This window comes from Theropithecus gelada, chromosome 1, assembly GCF_003255815.1.
Source record: "Theropithecus gelada isolate Dixy chromosome 1, Tgel_1.0, whole genome shotgun sequence".
NCBI lineage: Eukaryota > Metazoa > Chordata > Mammalia > Primates > Cercopithecidae > Theropithecus > Theropithecus gelada.
The window spans coordinates 73582726-73608519 of NC_037668.1; the positions used below are offsets into that span (position 1 = coordinate 73582726).

General features: G+C 42.2%; 3 protein-coding genes and 1 long non-coding RNA gene across 10 annotated transcripts in view; 1 reads left to right on the top strand and 3 right to left on the bottom strand.

The window, feature by feature from the left end:
• The window catches only part of GPBP1L1 (GC-rich promoter binding protein 1 like 1), a 58513-nt gene extending 42869 nt beyond the window's left edge, over positions 1-15644 (bottom strand). Inside the window, exon 1 of one of the 2 annotated variants that reach the window (XM_025384376.1) lies at positions 15482-15644. The gene's annotated coding sequence lies outside the window, so the exon portion shown is untranslated. Of the gene's footprint in view, positions 1-14900; positions 15114-15481 lie in introns of those variants that run through there. The other variant, XM_025384385.1, reaches the window with a different exon arrangement.
• A 1014-nt stretch (positions 15645-16658) lies between these two features.
• On the top strand, positions 16659-22873 carry TMEM69 (transmembrane protein 69). Of its 6 annotated transcripts, none has more exons than XM_025384457.1 (3): positions 16659-16759; positions 19416-19553; positions 21946-22873. In XM_025384457.1, exons 2-3 carry the CDS (start codon positions 19512-19514, stop codon positions 22642-22644), a joined length of 741 nt encoding a protein of 246 aa, XP_025240242.1. In that variant the 5' UTR covers positions 16659-16759; positions 19416-19511; the 3' UTR covers positions 22645-22873. The 6 variants fall into 6 exon arrangements, with proteins under 6 accessions (XP_025240242.1, XP_025240236.1, XP_025240248.1 ...); XM_025384451.1 differs by having other exon boundaries at positions 16665-16873; XM_025384463.1 differs by having other exon boundaries at positions 16675-16794.
• A 447-nt stretch (positions 22874-23320) lies between these two features.
• Positions 23321-25794, bottom strand: part of IPP (intracisternal A particle-promoted polypeptide) — a 43972-nt gene continuing 41498 nt past the window's right edge. Inside the window, exon 9 of the mRNA XM_025384442.1 lies at positions 23321-23334. Coding sequence (XP_025240227.1) covers positions 23321-23334 — 14 coding nt within the window. The remainder of the gene's footprint in view (positions 23335-25794) is intronic.
• On the bottom strand, positions 23512-25228 carry LOC112623817. The gene is made up of 2 exons (XR_003119208.1): positions 24640-25228; positions 23512-24325 (listed from the first exon to the last, which is right to left on the bottom strand). It is a non-coding gene; the product is annotated as an uncharacterized LOC112623817 (long non-coding RNA).

Sequence of the window (25794 nt, forward strand, 5' to 3'; positions counted from 1 at the left end):
CGCCATCTTGGCGCACCGCAACCTCCACCTCCTGGGTTCAAATAACTGTTGTGCCTCAGCCTCCCGAATAGCTGAGATTATAGGCATGTGTAACCTGTATTTTTGTATTTTTAGTAGAGACGGAGTTTCACCACGTTGGCCAGGATGGTCTCCAACTCCTGGTCTCAAGTGATTCACCTGCCTCAGCCTCCAAGAGTGCTGGGATTACAGATGTGAGCCACGCCACCCCGCCTGCCCTCTAGTCTTAACAAAAATCTATACAGAACAGTGTATCCTTATTGTCTTTATTTCCTCACTCCCCCATTTATTCCTCAACCCACAGAAAATTACCTTTCCCCCACAGCTCTGACCCTTCTATTTTCAAAATATTCCCATTAAGTTAATCTAACTAGTATATGATAGGCATAAATAAGTTTGCAGAGAAATAGTTGATGAATGACAGTGAACAAAACATTTGCACCGAAATAAGAATATATTTATAGTATTCAAAATACTGTAGGAATATTTATGAATTTTTAAGTACCTAATAAATTAAATTGCACACTTAAAAACAGAACACCTAGCCAGGCACAGTGGCTCAAGCCTGTAATCTCAGCACTCTGGGAGGCTGAGGTAGGCGGATAACTTGAATTCAGGGGTTCAAGGCCACCCTGGCCAACATGGTGAAACCTCATCTCCACTAAAAATACAAGAATTAGCTGGGTGTGATGGCACACACCTGTAATCCTGGCTACTTGGGCAGTTGAGGCACAAGAATTGCTTGAACCTGGGGAGTGGCAGAGGTTGCAGTGAGCCAATATCACACCACTGCACTCCAGCCTGGGCAACAGAACAAGACTGTCTCAAAAACAAAAACAAAACAGAACACCTGCATCTACATATTAGGCTGAACAAATGTTCTTGAGGAAGTTAATGGCTGATGTAATGCCCTAAACTTGAAAAACTTCACCAGCCTAGGCAAAATAGGGAGACCCTGTATCTTCAAAAAATTTAAAACTTAGCTAGGCATGGTGGTAGGTGCCTATAGTTTCAGCTACTTGGAGGGTGAGGTGAGAGAATCACTTGAGCCCAGGAATTCAAGGTTGCAGTAGGCTATGACTGTGCCACTGCACTCCAGTCTGGGTGACAGTGAGACCCTCTCTTAAAAAATAAAAATTAAAAACTTCACTTAATTTCAATACATTCTCCATCTGTCATTGATATACCATTTTAATTCTGTCAAAGGCATAATTTTGAGCACATCTTCAACCATGAAATAGTTTCCATTCTATCTATACTATATAAAATAATTAAAAAGCCCTGTTTTCTCTGTAACACCGTTTAAGTTTGGCTCAAATACAGAGATTATTCTTTCTTTTTTTGGAGACAGGGTCTCACTCTGCTGCCCTAGAGTTCACTGGCACAATCATAGTTCACCATAGCTTGAAGCTCCTGAGTTTAAGCAATCTTCCTGCTTTAGCCTCCCAAGTAGATGAGACAACAGGTGCATGCCAGCAACAGCAGTGGTAGAGACGGAGGTCTCACTATGTTGCTCAGGTTGGTGTCAAACTCCTGGCCTCAAGGGACCCTTCTGCCTCAGCCTCCCAAAGTGTTAGGATTATAGGTGTGAGCCACTGCGGCCAGCCCAGGGATTTAATAGCTGTATGCGAAAATCTAAAAGTATGCAGCATCTAACTTTTGACCAGCCTTGTTTAATTTTGGCTCCATAAACAAAGTAACTTTAAGTAAAACAATAACAGACGTAGTTTAGTCATTTGAAAGTCTTCTTCAGGCCGGGCGCGGTGGCTCAAGCCTGTAATCCCAGCACTTTGGGAGGCTGAGACGGGCGGATCACCAGGTCAGGAGATCTAGACCATCCTGGCTAACACAGTGAAACCCCGTCTCTACTAAAAAATACAAAAAACTAGCCGGGCGAGGTGGTGGGCGCCTATAGTCCCAGCTACTCGGGAGGCTGAGGCAGGAGAATGGCGTAAACCCGGGAGGCGGAGCTTGCAGTGAGCTGAGATCCGGCCACTGCACTCCAGCCTCGGCGACAGAGTAAGACTCCGTCTCAAAAAAAAAAAAAAAAAAGAAAGTCTTCTTCAGGGTAAAGAAAGGCTTTTGGGTATGATCCCCCCACCCTCTGCCAAAATTGATAAAACGACTAAGTAACATGACTTCATAAATTAACTGGATAGTTTATAATCTGTGTATTGCATAAAACAGAAAAAGAACATAATGTAGTTCTCAGCTAAGGGATCATTAAAAATATTTTTGATGGATTGTGAAGTGCTTTTTAGCAAATAAAAGGATTCAAAGAACGGAGTGGCACTGATTTATAACAAACAGTATGTAACATTCTTAGATCTTACGTCCATAAAAATGAAAAACATAAGTTGGCCCAAATCTGAACTCCTTTTTAGTATTTCCCCATACCACTGGTCATCAACCTATCTTTATCTGTCTCCCACTGATCCCAAGCACATAGAACACTATCTGGAACATAGTAGATAAATATTTCCTGAATAAATGCTTTGGTGACTAGTAGGGCGGTACATCTTCAACTTCACAAGGTAACGTCATAATACTTTCGAACAAGGTGTAACCAGTTTTCACCATTATCAGCAGCATTTTAAGCGTTCCATCTGCTTTACATCTTCAACCAAACTACATATGGCCAGACCGGAGGTTATTCTTTGCTGGTGGGTATAACATGATCACCTACTGTAGTCTTTTAATCTATTTATCAGGTCTTTGTATTTCCCTTTTCATAAGATACCTATTCTTTTTACCATTCTTCTTTTGGTTGTTGATCTTATTTAACGCAAGAGAATAAATCAGATACAAATCCTTTGATTATGAGTTGCAAATACCTTTTTCCACTTCAAAGGTTATCTTTTGATTTTCTTTCCCATGTCTTTTGATGAGCACACATTCTTAATTTAGATGCAATCAAAGCTGCTGGTCATTTACTCTATGATTCACATTTCTGTATCTTGTTTATAGTAGTTTTTCTCCAAGGTCCACACAATTTACCTATATTGACTTCTTAGTTTTAAGTTTTGTCTTTCACATTTAGGACTTCAATCAGTTGGAAATGATTTGTATATGGTATGAGACCCAGGTCCAATTTCATTCTTTTCCGTATGAAAATAAAAATTGTTCCAGAAGTATTCTTTTTTCACTGATTTATACAGCCAGCTCTATCATAAATTGTTTCTATATATGTATGGATCTGCTTCCAAATTTCTGTTCCACTGGCTTATTTACATATTTTGACACTACCACCATATGTCTTAACTATTATACCTTTACAATAATATTCTGATATGTATTAGAGCAAGGCCATCTCCCCTCATAATATACCGATAGAATGCCTTGGCTAGTCTTAACTCTCTGGCTTTTTTTTTTTTTTTTTTTGAGACACAGAGTCTCACTCCATTACCTAGGCTGGAGTACAGTGGTATGTATGATCTCGGCTCACTGCAACCTCTGCCTCCCAGGTTCAAGTGATTCTCGTGCCTCAACTTCTCAAGTAGCTGGGATTACAGGCGTGTGCCACCATGCCCGCCAGGCTGGTCTTGAACTCCTGGCCTCAACTGATCCACCTGCCTGGGCCTCCCAAAATGCTGGGATTACAGGTGTGAGCCACCATGCCCAGCCTCTCTGGCTCTTTAACATTAATTTTAAAACAGGCCAGGAACGGTGGTACATGCCTGTAATTCCAGCACTTTGGGAGGCTGAGGTGGGAGAATCGCTTGAGCTCAGGAGTTCAAAATCAACCTCAGCATCATGGTGAAACCCCATCTCCACAACAAAGAAAATACAAAAATCAGCTGTGTGTGGTGGCTCACACCTGTAGTCCCAACTACTCAGGAGGTTGAGGTGGGAGGATTGCTTGAACCTGGGAAGCTGAGGCCGCACTGAGCAGAGATGGTGTCACTGCACTCCAGGCCTGGGTGACAAAGCAACTCTGTCTCTAACAATAAATGAATAAATAAATAAATAATTTTAAAAACAACTATGTCAAATTTAAGGGGGAAAATCTTGTTATGACAGTGCTTGGAATAGCAATAAATCTAGATTAAAATGGGAGAACTGACATCTTCATAATAAATCTTCCAAATCATGAGCATGGTCAATTTCTTATTTAAGTCTTCTTTAACATCATCAAGTAAAGTTCTAAACTTTTTTTCCATAAAGATGCTGTATATCTTTTTAAAAAGATTTCTTCAGGCCAGGCGCGGTGGCTCCTACCTGGGAGGCCAAGGCAGGCAAATCACGAGGCCAGGAGTTCGAGACCAGCCTGGCCAACACTATGAACCCTGTCTCTACTAAAAATACAAAAAATTAGGTGGGCATGGTGGCAGGCACTTGTAGTCCCAACTACTCAGGAGGCTGAGGCAGAAGAATCGCTTGAACCCGGGAGGTGGAGGTTGCAGTGAGTCAACATTGTGCCACAGCACTCCAGCCCAGGTGACAGTGCGAGACTCTGTCTCAAAAAAAAAAAAAAAAAAAAAATTCTTAGATACCTTATAAATGTATTTTTGATGCTATTGCATTATTTCCTTTAAATGGCTGTTTACTGCTGGCATAAATTATATCCAGCAACCTTGCTAAACTCTAATTCTAATAATTTGCCTAGATTCCACAAATAATGAGATAGAAAAACTCTTTTTATACACGTTAACTTTTAGGTGCCTATCAGACATCAAGGTGGAGATGTTAAGTAGATAGCTGGATAACAGTCTGCAGTTCATGACAAATACAGACTGTAGACAAATTTCATTTAAAACCATGGACCTAGATGAGATCATCAACAAAGCGAATGTAAAAAGAGATGGAACCTTGATATATAACTTTAAAGATTGGGAGGACTGAGGAAAAAAACCATCAAAGTGTGGGGACCCAGAAGCTAAGCAGAAACATGTTTCAAGAAGGTAGAGTGACCATTTTCAAATGTTATTAAATAGGATAAAAAGCTGATAACTCACCACTGGATTCACTTGGAAGTGTCAGTGACAATGTTGGACAAGGGAGGTGGTGAAAGCCTGATTCCAGTGAGTTCGAGAGGGAAGGAATTGGAAACTAAAAGTGTAGACAACTCTTTTGAGAAGTGTTGCTGCAGAACAGAGAAAAGGAGCATGTAGGCTAGAAGGGGATAGTGTGGTCAAAAGAAGTTTTTTACTGCACTGATAGGAATAACCCAGCAGAGAAAGAAAACTTCATGCAGCTGATACAGAAAACTGCTGAAATATCCTTCAGCAATTCAGAGGGGTGAGATGTCATGTACCAATAAAGACTGGCCTTCAACAAGCTCATGAATACTTCACTTACAGGAACAGGTGGGAAAGCAGAACGCGTGGGTACTAATGCAATGAGAGTTTGGAAGGTCTATCCTGATTGCTTCTATCTTCTCAACTAAGTAGAAAGCAAGACCTTCAGCTAAAAGTATGGGTAAGTGCAGAGGAGTTGAGGGGTGTGAGAACAATTAAAGCGTGAAACTGAAGAATGAACTACGGAGATACAGTAGAGCTTCCCAGCAGAGCAAGAGCCCATACCTGTAAGCTACCATGACTTTGACCCCCGAATTCTCTTTCTCTTCTCACTGACCCATACCCAATTCCCCAAACGCCAATCTAAGTTAAGATTCCAGTTCTTGCTTACTTTGCTTGTCACCCATGAGGCTGACTGTGGTTGAAAGAGACACAACCATGCTTTTAAATATTTGTTTTCGGCTGGGCGCCGTGGCTCACGCCTGTAATCCCAGCACTTTGGGAGGCTGTGGCAGGCGGATCACTTGAGGTCAGGAGTTCAAGATCAGCTTGGTCAATGTGGTGAAACCCCATCTCTACTAAAAATACTAAAATTAGCCAGGAATGGTGGCGCATGCCTTTAGTCCCAGCTACTCGGGAGGCTGAGGTAGGAGAATTGCTTGAACCTAGGAGGTGGAAGTTGCAGTGAGTGAGCTGAGATTGCGCCACTGCACTCCAGCCTGGGTGACAGAGGAAAACTCCTCTGAGGGGGAAAAAAAATAAATTTTAGCCAGAAATAGTGGTGTTGTAGTCCCAACTACTTGAAAGGCTGGGAAGATTGCTTGAGCCTGGGAAGTCAAGGCTACAGTGAGCCGTGATGATCATGCCACTACACTCCAGCCTGTGCTACAGTGTGAGACCCTGTTTCACAAAAGTAAAAACAAAGAGAAAGTACCTAATACTATGGTGATTAACATGGATATGTAAAGTCTATTATGGAGTCTAATAAACAAAATCCCTGTAGCGGCTAGGAAAAGAAAAAAATATAAATGAACAAAATTGTATTTCTATCACAAATTCAACGACAACAATGGGATTTCTGTACCCATAAGAGGTGCATGAGAGAAATTATGTGAAGTGCTATGACATAATATAAAGCACAATATAGAACATTATCTTGAATTATTCACTAATTCATACTCTTAAAACCTGAATCAAATCATGAGACTATTTTACACCTATCAAACTGGCAAAAAAAAAATTCTGACACTATAAAGTGTTAATGAAGATGAGGCACAAACAAAGAATTCTCATACACTGCTGATTATAGTGTAAACTGGCCCACAACCACTTTGGAAACTGGCAAACAACAAGTTGTAAAACCTCTATGATCCATTAATCCTAATCACGCATAACCACAAGAAATACTGATAATATCCTATAACATGGATGAACCTTCATCCATTATGCTACATGAAAGAAGCCAGACATAAAAGATCACGTAGTTCTACAATGGTTCTACAATGGTTGTACAACTCTGAATATACTAAAAACCACTAAATTGTACACTTTAAATAAGTGTATTTTGTTATATAAATTAGAGCTCAATGAAGCTGTTTCCAAAAAAAATTAAGACCAACGATTGATAAGGGACTGGGAAATCCTTCGTCACCAACGTAACACCATGCAAATTAGTTTCTTGTTCTAAGCCGAAAGATTGTTTAATATATAGATAGGACTACCTTAATAAAGAACCTATCTTAGCATTACAATGTCTTTTGTGATACAATGCAAAATGAGGAATTGCTATGCTGCATTTTAGTCAACAATGTTTAAAGGTGAATCCATCAATCTGTCAGCTATAAACTTTAGAGAAAAACATAGGAATTAAAAAAAGAACAAGCTAAATAATAACATAAGTATGTGATCATACCAAACCATTCTAGGGTAAGTGACACAGTCTCAAAATCAGTGTCACTGAAAAATAAAGACTATACTACACTAAAAAGATATAGATAAATTAAACATTTGCAACAAGGTCCTAAATCAGATAATAGCTTGGACAGCTAGCTGTAATAAACATTTTTTTTTTTTGGATCAGCTGGAGAAATTTGAATAGCACCTGGGTATTAGAAGAAATGAACATTTACTCACATGGAAAGCGGGTATCACCCACTAAAAATAGGAAGTTGATCTCATTTAGTAAAATAAAAATAGAAACCTAAATATACGCGCTTAGACGACAATCTGGTAAAAAATGCACCGAGTTGTTAACAGTAGTAACTCCTGTGTGATAGGAATGCTAAGGCTTTATTTTTGCATACCTATATAGTCTAATATTCTACATTATCCTTACACTGCTTCTGTAATAAAAAGATTACTAAAAGAAAGAATCACACGGAGAGCTTTAATAAATCACTGATGTCCAGGCCTTACTCCAGATAAATTTTAAAAGGTTGAGAACTATCACTTTTGAGAATTGGGGCAGATAAAAGGGAAAATTGCCTGACAAGGCTTAAAAAGAAATTTATCAGAAGAACCCTGGGAATTCAGAGAACGAAGGAAAGGCTCTCTTGACTTGGCAAACACCAAAAACCAAAGGAAGCTAAGCAGTCAAAACCCCCGCCAAGGTCATGCCACAGGAAGAGCCTGCTGAGGAAACTGCTCCAGCTAGCAATGCCACCACCAACAGCCACTGGAATGAATTCCAAACCCTCCTTGCATCTTTGCATCATCTCTCACTCTGGTGCAAGTCCCCAAAGTCAAGGGTATCTGACTGGCACAGTTTGGGTAACATGACCCAGCTCTAGCTGCCAGGGGTCCAGCACAGAAAGTTTATCTATATGGTGTGTGTGTGTGTGCACCCAACCTGTCCAGCATCCTCTCCCACTAAGATTCACAAAAAAGCAATACTGGAAAGGGGTTAAAATGGTAAACAGACAAAAGAAACAACAAAGGATCATTTTAAAGCCCAATTAGTAGAATATCCAACACAAGAATCCTGCCAGCCTTGCCATTAGGAATCAACTTGAATTACTGTGCCTTCTTCTGCTTCATTGTTCCAAAAACATTTCCTAAAAAGTAATTTCAGGCCAGGCACAGTGGCTCATGCCTGTAATCTCATCATGTGGGGAGGCAAAGATGGGAGGAATTGCTTGAGTCCAGGAGTTCACCACCAGCCTGGACAACATAGTGAGACTCTATCTATACGAAAAAAAAAAAAAAATTAGCCAGGCATGATGGCACACACTTCTATTTCCCAGCAGGGCTGGGGGTGAGGGCCCAGGATGGAGCTGAGGTGGGAGGATCACTTGAGCCTAGGAGGTCAAAGCTGCAGTGAGCTATGATCATGCTACTGCACTCCAATCTGAGCAACAGAACAAGACCGTCTCTGCAAAATAAATAAACTTTTATCAGTTTCAGCAGCACCAAAAGGCTCTAATTCCCTATGATTACAACAGGCTATTTGTAACATTTTCAAAACTATGTATTTTTTTAAATAATTGAGTGATTTAATAGTAGTGACTAACAGATTGAGACACGCCTTTTTTTTTGGGAGAAAGTCTCTCACTCTGTCACCTAGGCTGGAGTTCAATGGCACAATCTTGGCTCACTACAACCACTACCTCCCGGGTTCAAGTGATTCTAGTGCCTCAGCCTCCAGAGTAGCCGGGATTACAGACATTCACCACCATGCCCAGCTAATTTTTGTATTTTTAGTAGAGACAGGGTTTCGCCATGTTGACCAGTCTGGTCTTAAACTCCTGGCCTCATGTGATCCGCTTGCCTCGGCCTACCAAAGTGCTGGGATTACAGGTGTGTGCCACCATGACCAGCCGAGACATACTTTTTTTTTTTAAAAAAAAGAATCACTTTACAAGCATCTCTAAAAATCTCTTCTCAAGATAAGCTTCACTTCCAAAGCAAATATTAATTTTTAAGGTAGAATAGCAAATTCAGGACCTAGATGGCTCTGTCACACACTAGCTGTGTGACCTTGAACAAGTCATTTCACCTCTTTGTGTCTCAAACACCTACCTAATTTGGAGACTCTTGAATTGCTGTTGATTAAATCAGTGAAAGTATATAAAGTGTTAAGAGTAATGCCTGGATGTTGTTCCCTGCAAAAAGAAAAAAGAATAGTGCCTAGCCTATAGTGAGTATACCATAAGTGCAAACAATAAAATGCCTAATAGTTGGAGGGCAGATAATAGGGAAAAAAATTCAGTTTTGAGAAATTTTCAGATTGAATATACTGAGACAACTATTCATTAGTAACCAAAACTAGGAAATAAAAACACTGAAAACTCATGATACTTGGCTCAATTTTATAACACAATAAATATACAAGTAGGGGGAAAAAAAGGCAAGAAAAAAAACACCTGGAAAAGTTAACACTGAATTGGGCACCAAAGCAAACCAAACACTCCACTTTACATAGCATCTCAAACCAGAGTAAATAACCCATAAAGTTACCCTGTGTTGCCCAACAGAGAAATTGCAAGAAAATGATACAATGAGAATCACTGAACAAACCAGAAAATAAAAATTCCCAAATACACAGAATCACTAACAAATTTAGTCTTCTCAGTCTTCTCTATTTCCAAATCAAATCTCAATCTAAGCCTCTATAGCCAATTACCAATTTATAAGGAATCAAGAAAATCTAGAATGTGGGAAACTGCAGGACAAATGACCTGGTTCTTTAACAAAATACAAGGAAAAAAACTGAGGAGAAATATGCAAATAAAGGCATTTAAAATGGCAGTCAATTGCAGTTTGTGGGACCTAGATCCTGATTCAAATAAATTACAAAAGTCAACAGAAAAGCAGTATCTAATAAAGAAAAACACTATTCCATGTGCAACTCATCTGTGCAGATTTCACTGAGTTTCACTGGATTGGTGTGTAAAAGGATGTTCATTAAAGACAACTTCTCTAATAATCATGAAGCTCTTACGGTCAGACATTATTTTAAGAATTCTACAAATATCATTTATTTATTACAACAACCCTAGGAGAAGGTACTATTGTTATCTCTACTTAACAGATGAAGAAACAAAGAGTCTCATTTAAGTAATTCACTCAAAGTCACAAAGCTGTAAGCAGCAAAGCTGAGATTCGAACCCAAATGGTCTGGCTACAAAGCCAACCACTGATTACCATACTATGCCATTTCTCTGTGAGGTATGGTGGAAACTATGCTTTGGAATCACAGAAAGCTGCCCAAATCTCCATCTCTATGTTACCCAAATTACTTAACTTCTTGGAACCTCTGTATACTCTCTTGTATTTATTTAAATAGTAAGGAATAATAAGATTACATAATTGACTTCATTACAGCATCTAAGTTTATGAAGCCCACAATAAATGGTTCCTATTGCTCTTTCTGCCATACATGGTAAGACGAATTAAAAAGTAGAAAAATTTACAAACAGCACAGAAACTGGAAAAGCTCTTTCAAATTAACTAGACAGCCCCAAAACCAACTTTTCTATATACTTACATACTTTAAGGATAGCAATAATTCAGACAAGAACTTTTTTATATACCCAACTTTTAAACTTGAGCAGAAACAGAGTCTGCAAGCTCAATTTAAAGTACAGCTAAACTTAACCAAATGAGATTTTTCTGGGGGAAAAAACTTACTCCACACAAATAGACCTACTGCTCAGAAAAGGGTACTAAAACTTTGTTCATTCTGGTGATTCTCTAGCCTGACATATGGTTAACAAAAGGCAAAGTGGCTTTGAAGGCAAAGTGGTTTTTATCTTAGAAAAGGAAGATGAACTTAAAGAGTTTGTTAAAATCACCTCCTTTAAGAATAATTGCTTTTTATGTTATCCTCCAACTATTAAGTATTATCTGTTAAACTATACAGTTCTTTGTTTTATGGTCATCTAGATATTCCCAGTCCCTAGTTTCTTTTACTGAGTTGTTTTAGCTGAAAAATGATTCAGCTAATAGATCAATTAAAGACTATTAGACTTAGTAAAGAAAAACAATAGGCTCTTTTAAATGTTTGCCTAGCATGTTTGAAATCACGTATAAAAATTCAATTTACATAACATCAGAAATATATCTGGCCGGGCGCAGTGGCTCACGCCTGTAATCCCAGCACTTTGGGAGGCCGAGGCGGGCGGATCACAAGGTCAGGAGATCGAGACCATGGTGAAACCCCGTCTCTACTAAAAAATAGAAAAAAATTAGCCGGGCGCAGTGGCAGGCGCCTGTAGTCCCAGCTACTCGGGAGGCTGAGGCAGGAGAATGGCGTGAACCTGGGAGGCCGAGCTTGCAGTGAGCCGAGATTGCGCCACTGCACTCCAGCCTGGGCGACAGAGGGAGACTCCATCTCGGGGGGGGAAAAAAAAAAAAAAAAAAAGAAATATATCTACCTCAGTTAAGTTACACCTGTGGACAAAAGTTCAGTTCCTCTTACTGAACTATTTTTCAAGTTTGATTATAAGCTGTTTGAGGCAGATTTCAGTGGGAAATAGGAAACACTGAGTCTGATTTAGAAGTAACTTTGGCAATTAGGTCTCTAACAGCACAACCACATACTAAATTCCAGACAACAGTCAATTATGAGGTGGTATGTTATTTCTCCGCCACCTAGATTTTTCCCCTCATCTATCTGAACAACCATAAATACACCAAAATTTGCCTTTCCCATTAGTTTTTTTTAGTTGGAATCCTTTAAAATTTTGTGTGCCTTTCATCTTTTAGACCAACAGTCTTACTTTCATGTTTAAAGGCAGTGACCATAACCGTTAAGTTAAACACAACGACTAAGATTGCCTAAATTTGAATATAGGCTTTTACCTACTAGCTGGATGAGTCTCTGGACTTCTTTTCCTCAACTATAAAATGGGTATAAAACAGCATCTACTTAGACCTGGTGCTGTGGCTCACGCCTGTAATCCCAACACTTTGGGAGGCCAAAGTGGGCAGACTGCTTGAGCCCCTGAGTTTGAGACCAGCTTGGGCAACATGATAAACCCTCCCCCTCCTAACAAAATACAAACAAACAAAAAATTAGCCCGGCGCAGTGACATGCACCTGTCGTCCCACTTACTAGGGAAGTTGAGGTGGGAGGATCACTTGAGCCTGAGAGGCGGAGGCTGCAGTGAGCAGAAATCGCGCCACTGCACTCCAATTTGGGTGACAGAGTGAGACCGCGTATCAAAAACAAAACAAAACAAATGAACCAGTATACTTATAAAAATAAACAACAAGCCGGGCGCAGTGGCTTATGACTGTAATCCCAGCACTTTGGGAGGCCAAGGCAGGTAGATCACCTGAGGTCAGGAGTTCAAGACCAGCCTGGTCAACATGGTGAAAACCCATCTCTACTAAAAATGCAAAAAATTAGCCGGGCGTGGTGGCGAGCCCCTGTAATCCTAGCTACTTGGGAGGCTGAGACAGGTGAATCGCTTGAACCCAGGAGGCGGAGGTTGCAGTGAACCGAAATCGAGCCACTGCACTCCAGCCAGGGCAACAAGAGTGAAACTCCGCCTCAAAAAAAAAAGAAAAAAAAAAGAAAAAAAAAAAAAGAAAATAAATAACAAATATAAAGCACTTTAAACAGCAGTCAGTCCCTGGCACATCAGAGTTATAACCATAAAATAAAGATATGCAATCTTCTGAAGTATGATTCACGATTGTGTCTTATCTTTAACTCAGCATTAAAAATGAATTATAAGCAGAAATGTGCACCAGATTTCATATCATTCTAAATTTAAATGGTTGAATGTGTCCTCCTCAGCTAAGCATCTTAACAGCCACTGATGAGCAATCTAGTAAATTGAATTCGCTCAAAATAAAGAGGCTTCCCAAGAGTTCCCCCCATATCACAAATTAAGAGCTCTGATAAGACACCAACCAGAATCAATTAAATGTATATATTAACATGTACAAACCATTGAGTACCCTAAAAAAAAAAGAGTAAGATCTAACTCCAGTTTAGTATAACAGTGACAAAACACAAAGCAACTTGTAATTTCTATTAAAAACTTTAAATATTTTTCCTGTAAAACCACCAAAATAATTTAACAACAACAACAAAAATCCTAGGGGAGATAACAAAAATCAACTTTTGTATTTGAAGAAACGTCAAAAGGTACATTGAAAACTGACTCCCTGGGAAAGATGACAGTTTATTTTACTATTAATTTCAAAGTTTTCATTCACAATTAGCATTTCACTCTTTTATCTTTTAAATAGATACAGGCTCCAGCACCTTTCCAAATACTGAAACTTACTGGTTTTTGTTTCCAATCTATGACTTTTTCTTTAAACTTCTGGATCTATCGGTTTAAAAAAAAAACAGGAAATAAAAGACAGCCTTTTGTTTAAAAGGGCACGACAATCAGGCACTCCATACTTAAAGTATGTTTTCACTTGTTAAAATGTCTTAACACTATTCTAGTAAATATCTCAAACTTAATAGCACCCTAATTTCCTTTCAAATATTGAATATAAAAGACCTTAGAAAAGATCAGCAGTCTACCAAAGTACAAATATAATTCTACTGAGGAGTGACTACCAATCACTTTACTTTTGGATAAGGTTTACACAAGAACATGACTTACTACTAAACTAAAACATGAACCACTATAATTAACTCCGTATTTTTCTGGTAAGCAATAATTATCAATGTTAAAAATATTTCAACAAATATGACAAGCCAACTTCAGAGCACAAAGTTGGCAGATAAAATTGACACCACAGCACAATTTCAAAACTATAAGCAACTATTAAACACGCACACCACACCGCACCACACCCATTCTTATGTAAACTTTCGGAGTACTCAACTTTGTGAGCCTCACCTTTGTTTTCACCTAGCATAAGGAGAGTTAAAGGTGAGACACCAATTGCAAAAAACTAAAAGATCCAAAGATTCAGTTAATGTCCCCACAAGGGAAACGACTAAAACCTTTAAACGTTAATGTATTTAAGTAATCGAAGGGCAGGGCACTTCCCCAAGCTACAGCCATTTTAGATTCAGACTTTCTTTCGAATTTCACGGGTTGGGGAGAACTAAATTTAAAACAAGAGAAAAAAAAAAACACTTAAAACATTTCAGGATCGACCAGCTTTCCCCGCCCCTCCAAGGAAAGGAGATTGGTAGACATTGGATAGACTCAATCCAAACGAAAACACCTCGCTACCAGAGAACCGGAAAGCTGGGGGTTAAAACTTTTTTCCCCTCAGATATCCAACATTTGACTTATACTTTTTCGTCCTCAGGTTTTCCTTTGAAGGAAAACAAAAGCCCTTAGCTTTCATTTCAAGAAGGAAAGAAAAAAACCCTTAAGCCAAGTCACTCAACCAGCACCAAGCCGCATCGCCTGGAGAGGAGCCAAAGAGCCGCAGGTGAGCGTTCCGACCCGAAGACCAAAGTTAAAGTAGGAGCGCTTTCGCGGAGCCCCGGCGACGCTCGCGTGCAAAGCTCCACGCACGGGGGTGGCAGGGGTGCCGCGTCCGAACCACTTGACCCGTGGGCTCCGCTCGCCCCTCTCGGGTCGGACCTACACCCAACCACCTGTGTGAGAGCTTCTTTCAACTAGTTTTAACAGCCGGTTGGTTAGGCACCTGGCGGAGCCTCGCGCCGGAACGACTCCAAGATCTCCTACTGCCCCGTTGTCCCAAACTCCCACTCACCAGGCAGCGGCGGAGCTACGGCCAGGGACTAGACGCGGCGTCTGAGGACGCGTCCCCAGCTTGTCGACCCGGCAGAGGCGTTTAGTTCACAACCATAACAAAGCTCTTCCCAAAATGGCTGCCCGGCCCACAAGGTCCAGGAGGGGCAGAGCGGGTGGAGGAGGAGGAGCGACGAGCAGCACGGCCCTCCCCTCCCCCGTCCGACCCCGCCTTACACACGCCCACCTGAAGAAGCGCATGCGCACGGGACCGGCTCCGGCGGCCCAGCCGGACGCCAGTGCCCCACGCTGCCAACGTTCGGCCTCCAGAACGGCGGTTATGCCCTGCCCCGCCCTCGGCTCCCTTCCTCGCCGCTTGAGGCGGTGCGTGGTCGCCTCTACCTCCTACAGAATTGAATCCTCTGTCTTTCCTCGTGCCGCCTGAGGCAGGGACAAGCCTAGTTTAGTACGCCCCTTCTAACCCCCCCTGCCCACTTCCAGGGCCTGGGCGCGTATGAATGAGTGGGTGAGTATGCATATGTGTATCCCTTTTTCTTCACCCTCCCACAGCCCGCCCCGGGCCAGTGCGCGTCCCGAAACTACCTCTACAAGGACTTGCAAGCCGGTTTCGGAGGAACGTGTGTTTTCAGGCCCTTTCCCACCTTCTGCTCCTTACTTCACGTGTGCGCGTCGTTGAGACTCCAGCCCCCAGCGGGCCACACGGCCTGCTCCCGGAGACTGCGCGGCTGCGTCGGCCGCGCTACCCGCTGGGAGTAGTAGTTCCCCGGGAGCGCAGGCGTCACTGCCCCGCCCCAGCGAAGGGCGGGATTCCGGCGAGAGCCTGCGCTTGTGACAGTGCCGTTTCTCCTACCTGAAGTCTCATTGGGTATCGCGCTACTGGAAGGGGCGGCGCTGCCATGACAGAGGAGGCAATAAAACTGAAGGCCTAGCTCGACCAAAAGCGCTTTAACGGACTTCGCTGTGGCTCCATCCGGCACGGAAAGCTAAACCTTGTAATGGCTGGCAACCAGGAAGCTAGACTACCTAGAATCCGGAGGACTGGAGGGACTGGCAGGCGTGGGCCCCTGAGATCTCCTATTACATGTCTTCAGCTTTATCCATAGACACGGAAGGGCACTTAAGATTGCCTGGTGCCATTTCCTGTGAAATAAGTCCAGATAAGAGAAGGGACTTGCCCAAGGTCACATAGCCAAGAAAGCCGAGGGCAGCAGAAGAAATGATCTGACTTTCCCAACCACCCCCAAGCCTAGGGCCCTTATCACCACACCGTTCATGGAAGTGAAAATCCTGCTCTTTTGCTCTTTAATCCTTAATGAAGTTTCTAGGTCCTAGCAAAGAAAATGAATGTAAGAACTGGGCTTTTTTCCCCCTTTAAATGATAGTAAAGGGCCGTAATGCAGAGTGAGATGTGTCCCCATAGGTCTTATAAACCCTGTTTTACAAAGTAAAACGTAAGTTCCACAGATGGCAAGCAATTCCAGGTCACATTGGGCCTAAAATCCCAAGTCTCTTACCTTCCTTCACCACCATCATTCTGAGATTGTTTCAGTACTTGCACTCTACCTTCCCGAACTCTGTGGGCAGATTCTGCTGCCTGGGAGCCCTGGAAAAAAAAGTCAAGGACCGTTCGACATCTGGATTCAACTAGAAATTAAGAATGGCCCCCAAACAGAAAGCCGGGCATAGGAACCAGTTAGCGCAGGTCAAGTCCCTACCCGGACTCATTTTTTTTCAGTCCTCAGGAAGTAGGGGGCTCTCTGAATCCACTTGCCGGAAGTGCCTTTCCAGTAGACCTGGGCTATTGTTGCGGTTGTTCTCCACCTCTCCGTGCAACGCTGGCAAGTCTCAAAGTCGCCACAGGTGCAGGTTGGGATGGGAGGCACCAAGGATTGGTAGTAAATTGGAGACGCGGGCACTATCGGGCAGGGTTTCCCGAAGACACTGGCGTCTAAACCCCGCCTTCCTGTCTCAGAGGTCAGTTTGAAGTTTGCGGTTTGCAGTCTTCCCACTAGGGCAATGGGAATATTGAGCTTTTTCATTTATATTAGGAGGATTAAGCTTTGAGTCTCAGTCCTTAATCCCGCATCACCTGCCGTCCCTGGTCTTTAGGTTATCACTTTTTAATATCCACTAGTTGGAAAGCACGTGCCACAGAGGAAAGGGAGTGTCCAAAGGTGGGGAAGATGGTTGAGATTTTAAACGGAGTTATCTGGAAAGTCCTTACAAAGAAAGTGATTTTGCACAAAAGTGATGGGTACGCTCTGCGGACATTTTGGTCTGGGGCTCAGGTGGGTGGGTGTGGGTGTGTGGGCCTTCTACTCGGAGGCCCAGGATAACTTACCTCCCTACTTCCTTAAGTATAGCATGAAGACATTAACTGGTATACAGGATTTCTTGACCCAGCCCTAAGATCTGTGATCAATAAATTAGTTCAATCGGTTTTTTTTTTTTTTTGAGACATAGTCTCGCACTGTCGCGTGGGCTGGAGTGCAATGGCACGATCTTGGCTCGCTGCAACCTCCGCCTCCCAGGTTCAAGCAATTATCCTGCCTCAGCCTCTCGAGTAGCTGGGATTACAGCCGTCCGCCACCACGCCCAGCTAATTTTTTGTATTTTTAGTAGAGACGGGGTGGTGGTGGTGGGGGGTGTTTCACTGTGTTGGCCAGGCTGGTCTCGAACTTCTGACCTAGTGATCCACTCACCTTGGCCTCCCAAACTGCTGGGCCTACAGGAGCGAGCCACTGCGCCCTGCCCAATCGATTTTTTTTAAATTAAGCAGCAACTGTAGGTTTTTTTAGACATCCCATTCTCCTGGTTAAGAATGAAGTTGTCAGATCTAGATCCGTATTATCATTCACCTGTTTTTACTGGCTGCTTACATTAGAGTTTTCAATCAGTCCCTCCTGTGTAAAGTGCTTTGTGTCAGGGACAGTTCTCAGCTATTTACATGTAGTAACTTATTAAGTGTTACATCAGGCTAAGTGGCACACACCTGTAATCCCAGCACTTTGGGAGGCCGAGGCAGGTGGATTGCTTGAGCTCAGGAGGTCGAGACCAGCCTGACCAATATGGCAAAACCCCTTCTATACAAAAAATACAAAAATTGGGGCCAGGCGCGATGCCTCACGCCTGTAATCCCAGCACTTTAGGAGGGCGAGGCAGGTGGATCACGAGGTCAGGAGATCGAGACCATCCTAACACGGTGAAACTCCATCTCTACTAAAAATACAAAAAAATGAACTGGGCACGGTGGTGGGGGCCTGTAGTCCAGCTCCTCAGGAGACTGAGGCAGGAGAATGGCGTGAACCTGGGAGGTGAAGCTTGCAGTGAGCTGAGATGGCACCACTGCTCTCCACCCTGGGCGACAGAACAAGACTCTGTCTCAAAAAAAAAAAAAAAAAAATTAGCTGGGCGTGGTGGTGTGGCCTGTAGTCCCAGCTCCTTAGAGGGCTGAGGTGGTAAGATCCCTTGACCCTGGGAGGTCAAGGCTGCAGAGAGCGGAGATCACACCACTGTACTCCAGATTGTGTGACAGAGCGAGACCCTGTATCCCAAAAAAAAAAAAAAAGTTACATCAACCCTATGAATTAGTTAGTACCCTTATTTCAAAGGTGAATGAACTACACCATAACAAGGTTAAATAATTTGTTCAAAGACACACAGCTAATAAGTAGTGGAGCCAGGATTCCAACCAAGTTTGACACCAAAGTCTGCACTCCAATGGGCTATTCTCTCTCTCAGTACTAAGTTAATGAGGTTATTTTGAGCATTAAATGAGTTAATGCTAGCCAGGTGCGGTGGCTCACGCCTGTAATCCCAACACTTTGGGAGGCCTCAGCAGGTGGATCACCTGAGGTCAGGAGTTCAGGACCAGCCTAGCCAACATGGCAAAATCCCATCTCTACTAAAAATACAAAAATTGGCCGGGTATCGTGGCGGGAGCCTGTAACCCCAACTACTTAGGAGGCTGAGGCACAAGAATCGCTTGAACCCAGGAGGCGGATGATGCAGTGAGCCAAGATCATGCCACTGTACTCCAGCCTGGGTGACACAGCAAGACCCTGTCTCAAAACAAACAAAAAAACCTAAATTATATTGGTTTGGTACTATTGTTATTTTGAGTTGTGAACTCTTAAGCCCCAAAGTAAATAACTAAGGAGAAAAAAAGGAAACAGAGAAGCTATGACCTTCCAGTTTTTTTTCACAAAAATGCCATTTAGAAGACCCTTCATTTTAAAGATGAGAAAACTGGTACTCAAGCAATTTGCCCAGTGTCACACAGCTAGGAAATGGTGAAAGTATCTATAAAATCTCTGTGCATTACTCTTTCTATTATACCAGACAGCCAAAGCTAAAAGAACAGTTCAGGTATTAAAAGGATCTATTTCGTGTTACCGATAGTTTGAAAACATTAATGATTCTTTTCAAAGGAAACTGATATATTCATGAATTACTACTATTTTAAAATTAATGTATAAAATGAGCAAAATTAAGTGACATCTTGTGTTATACACAGAAATGCCCCTGATTCAGTGCCTCCACTTAGCTGCAACAACACGTTAATCAGAACTGCCTGGCATCTTCCTAAACAAGACTTTCAATAGGGGCCAGTATGCTTCGCTTCATCCAGAAGTTTTCTCAAGCATCTTCAAAGGTTGGTTTGTTTAGCAAATATTTGAGCACTATTTGCCAAATATTGCTTGGGCTAGGGCAGCAGCAGTGAAAAAGACAAAAAGTCTTACCTTTGTGTATTCAGGTGATGGAGGGAAGAGTTAAGTAAAATACAAGTAAAATCTTCATTATATCAGGCTGGGTGCAGTGGCTCACGCCTGTAGTCCCAGCAACTTGGCAGGCCAAAGTGGGTGGATCACTTGAACTCAAGGAGTTCAAGACCAGTCTGGGCACATGGCAAAACCCTATCTATACAAAAATTTAGTTGGGCATGGAGTCACACGCCTATAGTCCCAGCTACCTGGGAGGCTGAGGGAGGAGGATTGCTTGAGCCCAGGAGGTTGAGGCTGCAGTGAGCTGAGATCATGCCACTGCACTCCAGCCTGGGTGACACAGCAAGACGATGTTTGCAAAAAAAAAAAAAAAAAATTGGCCAGGTGCCGTGGCTCATGGCTGAAATCCCAGCACTTTGGGAGGTTGAGGCAGGTGGGTCACTTGAGGTCAGGAGTTCAATACCTGCCTGGCCAACATGGTAAAATCCTTGTCTCTACTGAAAAATAGAAAAATTAGCTCAGCATGGTGGGCGCCTGTAGTCCCAGCTGCTTGGGAGGCTGAGGCATAAGAATCACTTGAACCCAGGAAGCCAAGGTTGCAGTGAGCCGAGATCACGCCACTGCACTCTGGCCTGGGTGACAAAGGAAGTCTTCATCTCAAAAAATAAAAATTAAAAAAAATAAGGCCAGGCACAGTCACTCATGCCTGTAATCCCAACACTTTGGGAGGCCAAGGCGGGCAGATCACTTGAGGTCAGGAGTTTGAGACCAGCCTGGACAACATGGTAAAACCCTGTTTCTACTAAAAATACAAAAATTAGCTGGGCGTGGTGGCGGATGCCTGTAATCCCAGCTACTCAGGAGGCTGAGGCAGAGAATGGCTTGAACCTGGGAGGCAGAGGTTACAGTGAGCAGAGATTACACCACTGCACTCCAGCCTTGGTGATAGAGCAAGACTCAGTCTCAAAAAAATAAAAATTAATACATCAAATGGTAAGTGCTGTGGAGAACTATAGCAGGGAAGTGGAATAGGTAGTGTCAAGATGTAGGATTGAATTTATAAATGGCAGGGGATCAGAAATAAGTAACTGAGGGAAGAGCAGTAAATATGGAAATGGGAAATGGTTCCAAGATGGAACCATTCCTAGCATGTTTGAGTGATCACTGAGATTCTTCAATAACTTCAATTTTTGCTGGGCGCGGTGGCTCATGCCTATAATCCCAGCACTTTGGAAGGCTGAGGTGGGCGGATCACAAGGTCAGAGATCAAGACCATCCTGGCTAACATGGTGAAACTCTGTCTCTACTAAAAATACAAAAAATTAGCTGCCAGGCGTGGTGGCAGGCGCCTGTAATCCCAGCTACTCGGGAGGCTGAGGCAGGAGAATGGAGTGAACCTGGGAGGCGGAGCTTGCAGTGAGCTGAGATCAAGCCACTGCACTCCAGCCTGGGCAACAGAGAGACTCTGTCTCAAAAAAAAAAAAAAAAAAAAAAACTTCAATTTTTTCTTTAATGGAACACTTTTTAGTTCAAGTCTGGTAACTAAAACACAGAATCAGCAGGAAAGGTTATTACTTTGCCCGTGTACAATGAAAGGCACTGGGGATTTTAAGCCAAGGAAAAAAATACGGTCCTGGCTCTCAAGTCTACTGAGACAAAGACAAGTAAACACACAATTTTAATTCACTGTGAGAAAAATTATGATGGAAGTGTGCACAGGATACTTACTATAGGAGCATTAAATCAGACTGTAGAAGGGTAAAGGAAAGCTTTAACTTGAATGTTGAATGTTGAGGTAAGTCTCCTAGATAGAAAAATAGTAAGAGCTAGAATTCTAGGCAGAGCCTACACAAAGGCATGGAACTGTGAAAAGTATGTGGTGTTTATAAAGCTAAGTTGGAAGGTAGATTTATTTTCTCCATATAAAAACAGCATTCTCACAGTAATTAGTGCTGCTGCTTTTGCTATTTATAAATAAAAGAGGCAGTTTAGAAGGACAAATTCTGAAGGTCTAGTCTTTACCTGATCCTTTTTCAGATATTTTTCTTATGGAATAAGATTAAGTGGTAGGTTGAAATATATCACTGGTTTGTGTTCAGTGGTTTCTTTTGTACATTTTATACCCATTTAATACTTTTACCAGCAATAACATCACTTCAGAGTTAGTTCATCCGTTCTGTATAGTTTGATGTGGTAATGGAAAGCAGATCTTTTTTGTTTGCTCCTTTCAAACAATTCCAATTGTTTCATACTGGGATTGACTAAAATCTGATGATACATATAGATTTTTAATTTTGTCTTTTGGTTCTGTTTTCTTTATAGATGCTGAAGTACTCTTTCCCAGTGGGACTAAGAGCCAGCAGAACAGATACACTTTCTTTCAAGATGTCTCTCCAGCAGAACTTTTCCCCATTTCCAAGGCCTTGGCTTTCCTCATCATTTCCGGTGTATATGAGCAAGACACAGTGCTATCATACATCCCCCTGCAGCTTTAAAAAGGAGAAGCAAGCACTTCCAGCCAGGTCACCAAGCACCATCAGTTACATAACTGACAGCCCAAAGCCAGCATTATATGTAACTCTGGCAGGACTAATCCCCTTCGTTGCTCCACCACTGGTCATGCTGATGACAAAAACTTATATTCCCATATTAGCTTTTACTCAGATGGCTTATGGAGCCAGTTTCCTATCTTTCTTGGGTGGGATCAGATGGGGTTTTGCTCTACCAGAAGGTAGTCCAGCCAAACCAGACTACCTTAATTTAGCCAGCAGTATAGCTCCTCTTTTCTTTTCATGGTTTGCCTTCCTTATTTCTGAAAGACTTAGTGAAGCCATAGTCACAGTAATAATGGGTATGGGGATAGCATTACACCATGAATTTTTTCTCTTACCACATTATCCCAACTGGTTCAAAGCCCTGAAGGTAGTAGTCACTTTACTGGCTACTTTTTCATTTATAACCACTTTTGTAGTTAAAAGTATTTTTCCAGAAAAAGGACATAAGAGACCTGATCAAGTATAAAAAATATAAAAATACACTATAGATAACATTAGTATGCCGGCTACACCTTCTTCTACTTCTGTTTGGCTCTTTTTTCCCACACCAATGGTAATTTATTCTTCATAGATTGTTCTTCATTTCTAGAAGTTGTTATTTCATAGTAATTACTTGAGTAAAAGCTTGAAAATCCCTGACAAGTACTTTTCTTTTCTTTTTTTTTTTTTTGAGACGGAGTCTCACTCTGTCGCCCAGGCCGGAGTGCAGTGGGTGGATCTCAGCTCACTGCAAGCTCCGCCTCCCGGGTTTACGCCATTCTCCTGCCTCAGCCTCCCGAGTAGCTGGGACTACAGGTGCCCGCCACCTTGCCTGGCTAGTTTTTTGTATTTTTTTAGTAGAGACGGGGTTTCACCATGTTAGCCTGGATGGTCTCGATCTCCTGACCTCGTGATCCGCCCGTCTCAGCCTCCCAAAGTGCTGGGATTACAGGCTTGAGCCACTGCGCCCGGCCGACAAGTACTTTTCATCTCATAGTATATTAGTTTTCACTCAGTCATTTTATGAATAGTTATCCACTTAAACATTTCAATTATTTTAACTGTCTTGAAAATTAAAATAAAAGATTAAAAATCCCCTTTGTTAGAGTCCTGTGATCATTGAAAAGAATGCACATATTCTCCCACTTCAAGCGGAAAACGTCCTATCTGTGAGCGTCTGGAAAGAAAAGGTAGTTCCATTGAGGAGTTTTCACAGGAGTTACTACTGGGAAATGCATGTACAAGCTTATTTCACATGGTGTAACCCAATTATATGAGCCAAAAGGATCTATGGCTCTAAAGTCAGTAGGGAGCAGTGTCATGAGGGAAAGCCACATTCAAAGGTAAGTCAGGCATGTTTTCCAGTTTTTATTAGGATATTTGGCATGGTATAGATACAACTTATCCCTTACCACCAAACACATAATATAGCTAGTCAAAATGATTATTTTTAAAGGAAACTATTTAAAATAAAGCCACTAGTACATATAAGTTAGGAAAGAAAAGTCAAGCTGGAGCCATCTTGATATTCTAATGAGCGGGCCTATTTAGTTCTACATCTTTTTTTTTGAGACGGAGTTCATTCTGTTGCCCAGGCTGGAGTGAAGTGGCACGATCTTGGCACACCGCAACCTCCGCCTCCCGGGTTCAAGCGATTCTCCTGTCTCAGCCTCTCTAGAGTAGCTGGGATTATAGGCAAGTGCCACCATGCCCAGCTAATTTTTTTGTGTGTATTTTTAGTAGAGGTGGCGTGTCACCATGTTCGACGGGCTGGTCTTTTAAATCAGAGAGAAGCTTTTAACTTTGGTGTGTTTTTGTTTTTGTTTTGTTTTGTTTAAACACAGGGTCTCATGCTGTTGCTCAGGCCGGAGTATAGTGGTGTGGTCATGGCTTACTGCAGCCTCGACCTCCTGGGCTCAAGCAATTCTCCCACCTCAGCCTCCTGAGTAGCTGGGACTACAGTTGTGCACCACTACGCCAAGCTAATTTTTACATTTTTTGTAGAGACAGGGTCTCCCTATGTTGCCCAGGCTTGTCTCGAACTGAGCTCAAATGATCTTCCTGCCTAGGCTCCCAAAGTGTTAGGATTACAGGTGTGAGCCATTGCACCCAGTGCAGAAGCTTCCTTAAAACAGCAAAAGCAACTCCTTAGATTTTCACTTGAAAACCTAATCTCGGCCGGGTGCGGTGGCTCAAGCCTGTAAACCCAGCACTTTGGGAGGCCGAGACGGGCGGATCACGAGGTCAGGAGATCAAGACCAGCCTGGCTAACACGGTGAAACCCTGTCTCTACCAAAAAAGACAAAAAACTAGCCGGGCGAGGTGGCGGGCGCCTGTAGTCCCAGCTACCCGGGAGGCTGAGGCAGGAGAATGGCGGGAACCTGGGAGGCGGAGCTTGCAGTGAGCTGAGATCTGGCCACTGCACTCCAGCCTTGGCGACAGAGCGAGACTCCGTCTCAAAAAAAAAAAAAAAAAAGAAAACCTAATCTCTAATCACCCTACTTAAGGTGGAGAAAAAAAAGAACAAAAAAGAAAACCTAGTTTTCTGAAATTCTTAGTCTCACCAAAAAGGAAAAACATTTAAAATGGTATAAGAATATAGATCAGGATATAGTATAACCTGGAATTTTTTTTTTTTTTTTTTTGATGGAGTTTCACTCTTGTTGCCCAGGCTGGAGTGCAATGACGCTATCTCGGCTCACCACAACCTCTGCCTCCCGGGTTGAAGCGATTCTCCTGCCTCAGCCTCCCAAATACCTGGGATTACAGGCATGCACCACCATGCCCAGCTAATTTTGTATTTTTAGTAGAGACAGGGTTTCTCCATGTTGGTCAGGCTGGTCTCAAACTCTCAACTTCAAGTGATCTGCCCGCCTTGGCCTCCCAAAATGCTGGGATTACAGATGTAAGCCACCATGCCTGGCCTGTATATTTTTTAGAGATGATGTTTCCATTCAGTCTCAAAACAATCTGATTCTACTCAGATTGTTTTGATAAGGAAACTCACTTCTTTGTTACTAAATTGCATGAATGCTATACAAACTTAAGACTTTTCCATAATCTGAATTAAATGAATTATTTTCCAGAATAGAGGCAAATCATATTTTGAGGCTAATTGCCTAATTTTACTCAAAAAATGCTAGTTTCCAGGTGAATTACAGTGTATGCTTCTTTAAGAAAACTGGTTTTTAAGTACATTTGATTAAGTATATTGGCAGGATACTTAGAAGCATATCGGATTGTTAAACATTTTGGAGGTAGATCACTTTAATCATTTCTCAAAAAACAGAATTAAATGTAAAACTAAATATGCAAGTCCCTAAAGTAAAAACAAAACCAACTAAAAAACTTGTGCAATCCTACTATAGTTTGGTAACCCAGAATGCCACTGATAAAAGTAATACAAAGAAACAAAAAAACTAGATACTTTATTAGTACATTCTTTTAAAAACAATCTTGTTGGCCTGGCGTGGTGGCTCACGCCTATAATCCCAGCACTTTGGGAGGCCAAGGCAGGCAGATCACCTGAGGTCGAGAGTTCGAGACCAGCCTGACCAACATGGAGAAAACTTGTCTCTACAAAAAATACAAAATTAGCCGGGCGTGGTGGTGCATGCCTGCAATCCCAGCTACACAG

Bases quoted from the DNA above. Each gene is read 5' to 3' on its own strand.
- TMEM69 (XM_025384457.1), top strand. From the start codon at position 19,512: ATGCTTCGCTTCATCCAGAAGTTTTCTCAAGCATCTTCAAAG. The intron at 19,554-21,945 runs GTTGGTTTGTTT...TTTTCTTTATAG, and splicing joins TTTCTCAAGCATCTTCAAAG to ATGCTGAAGTACTCTTTCCC.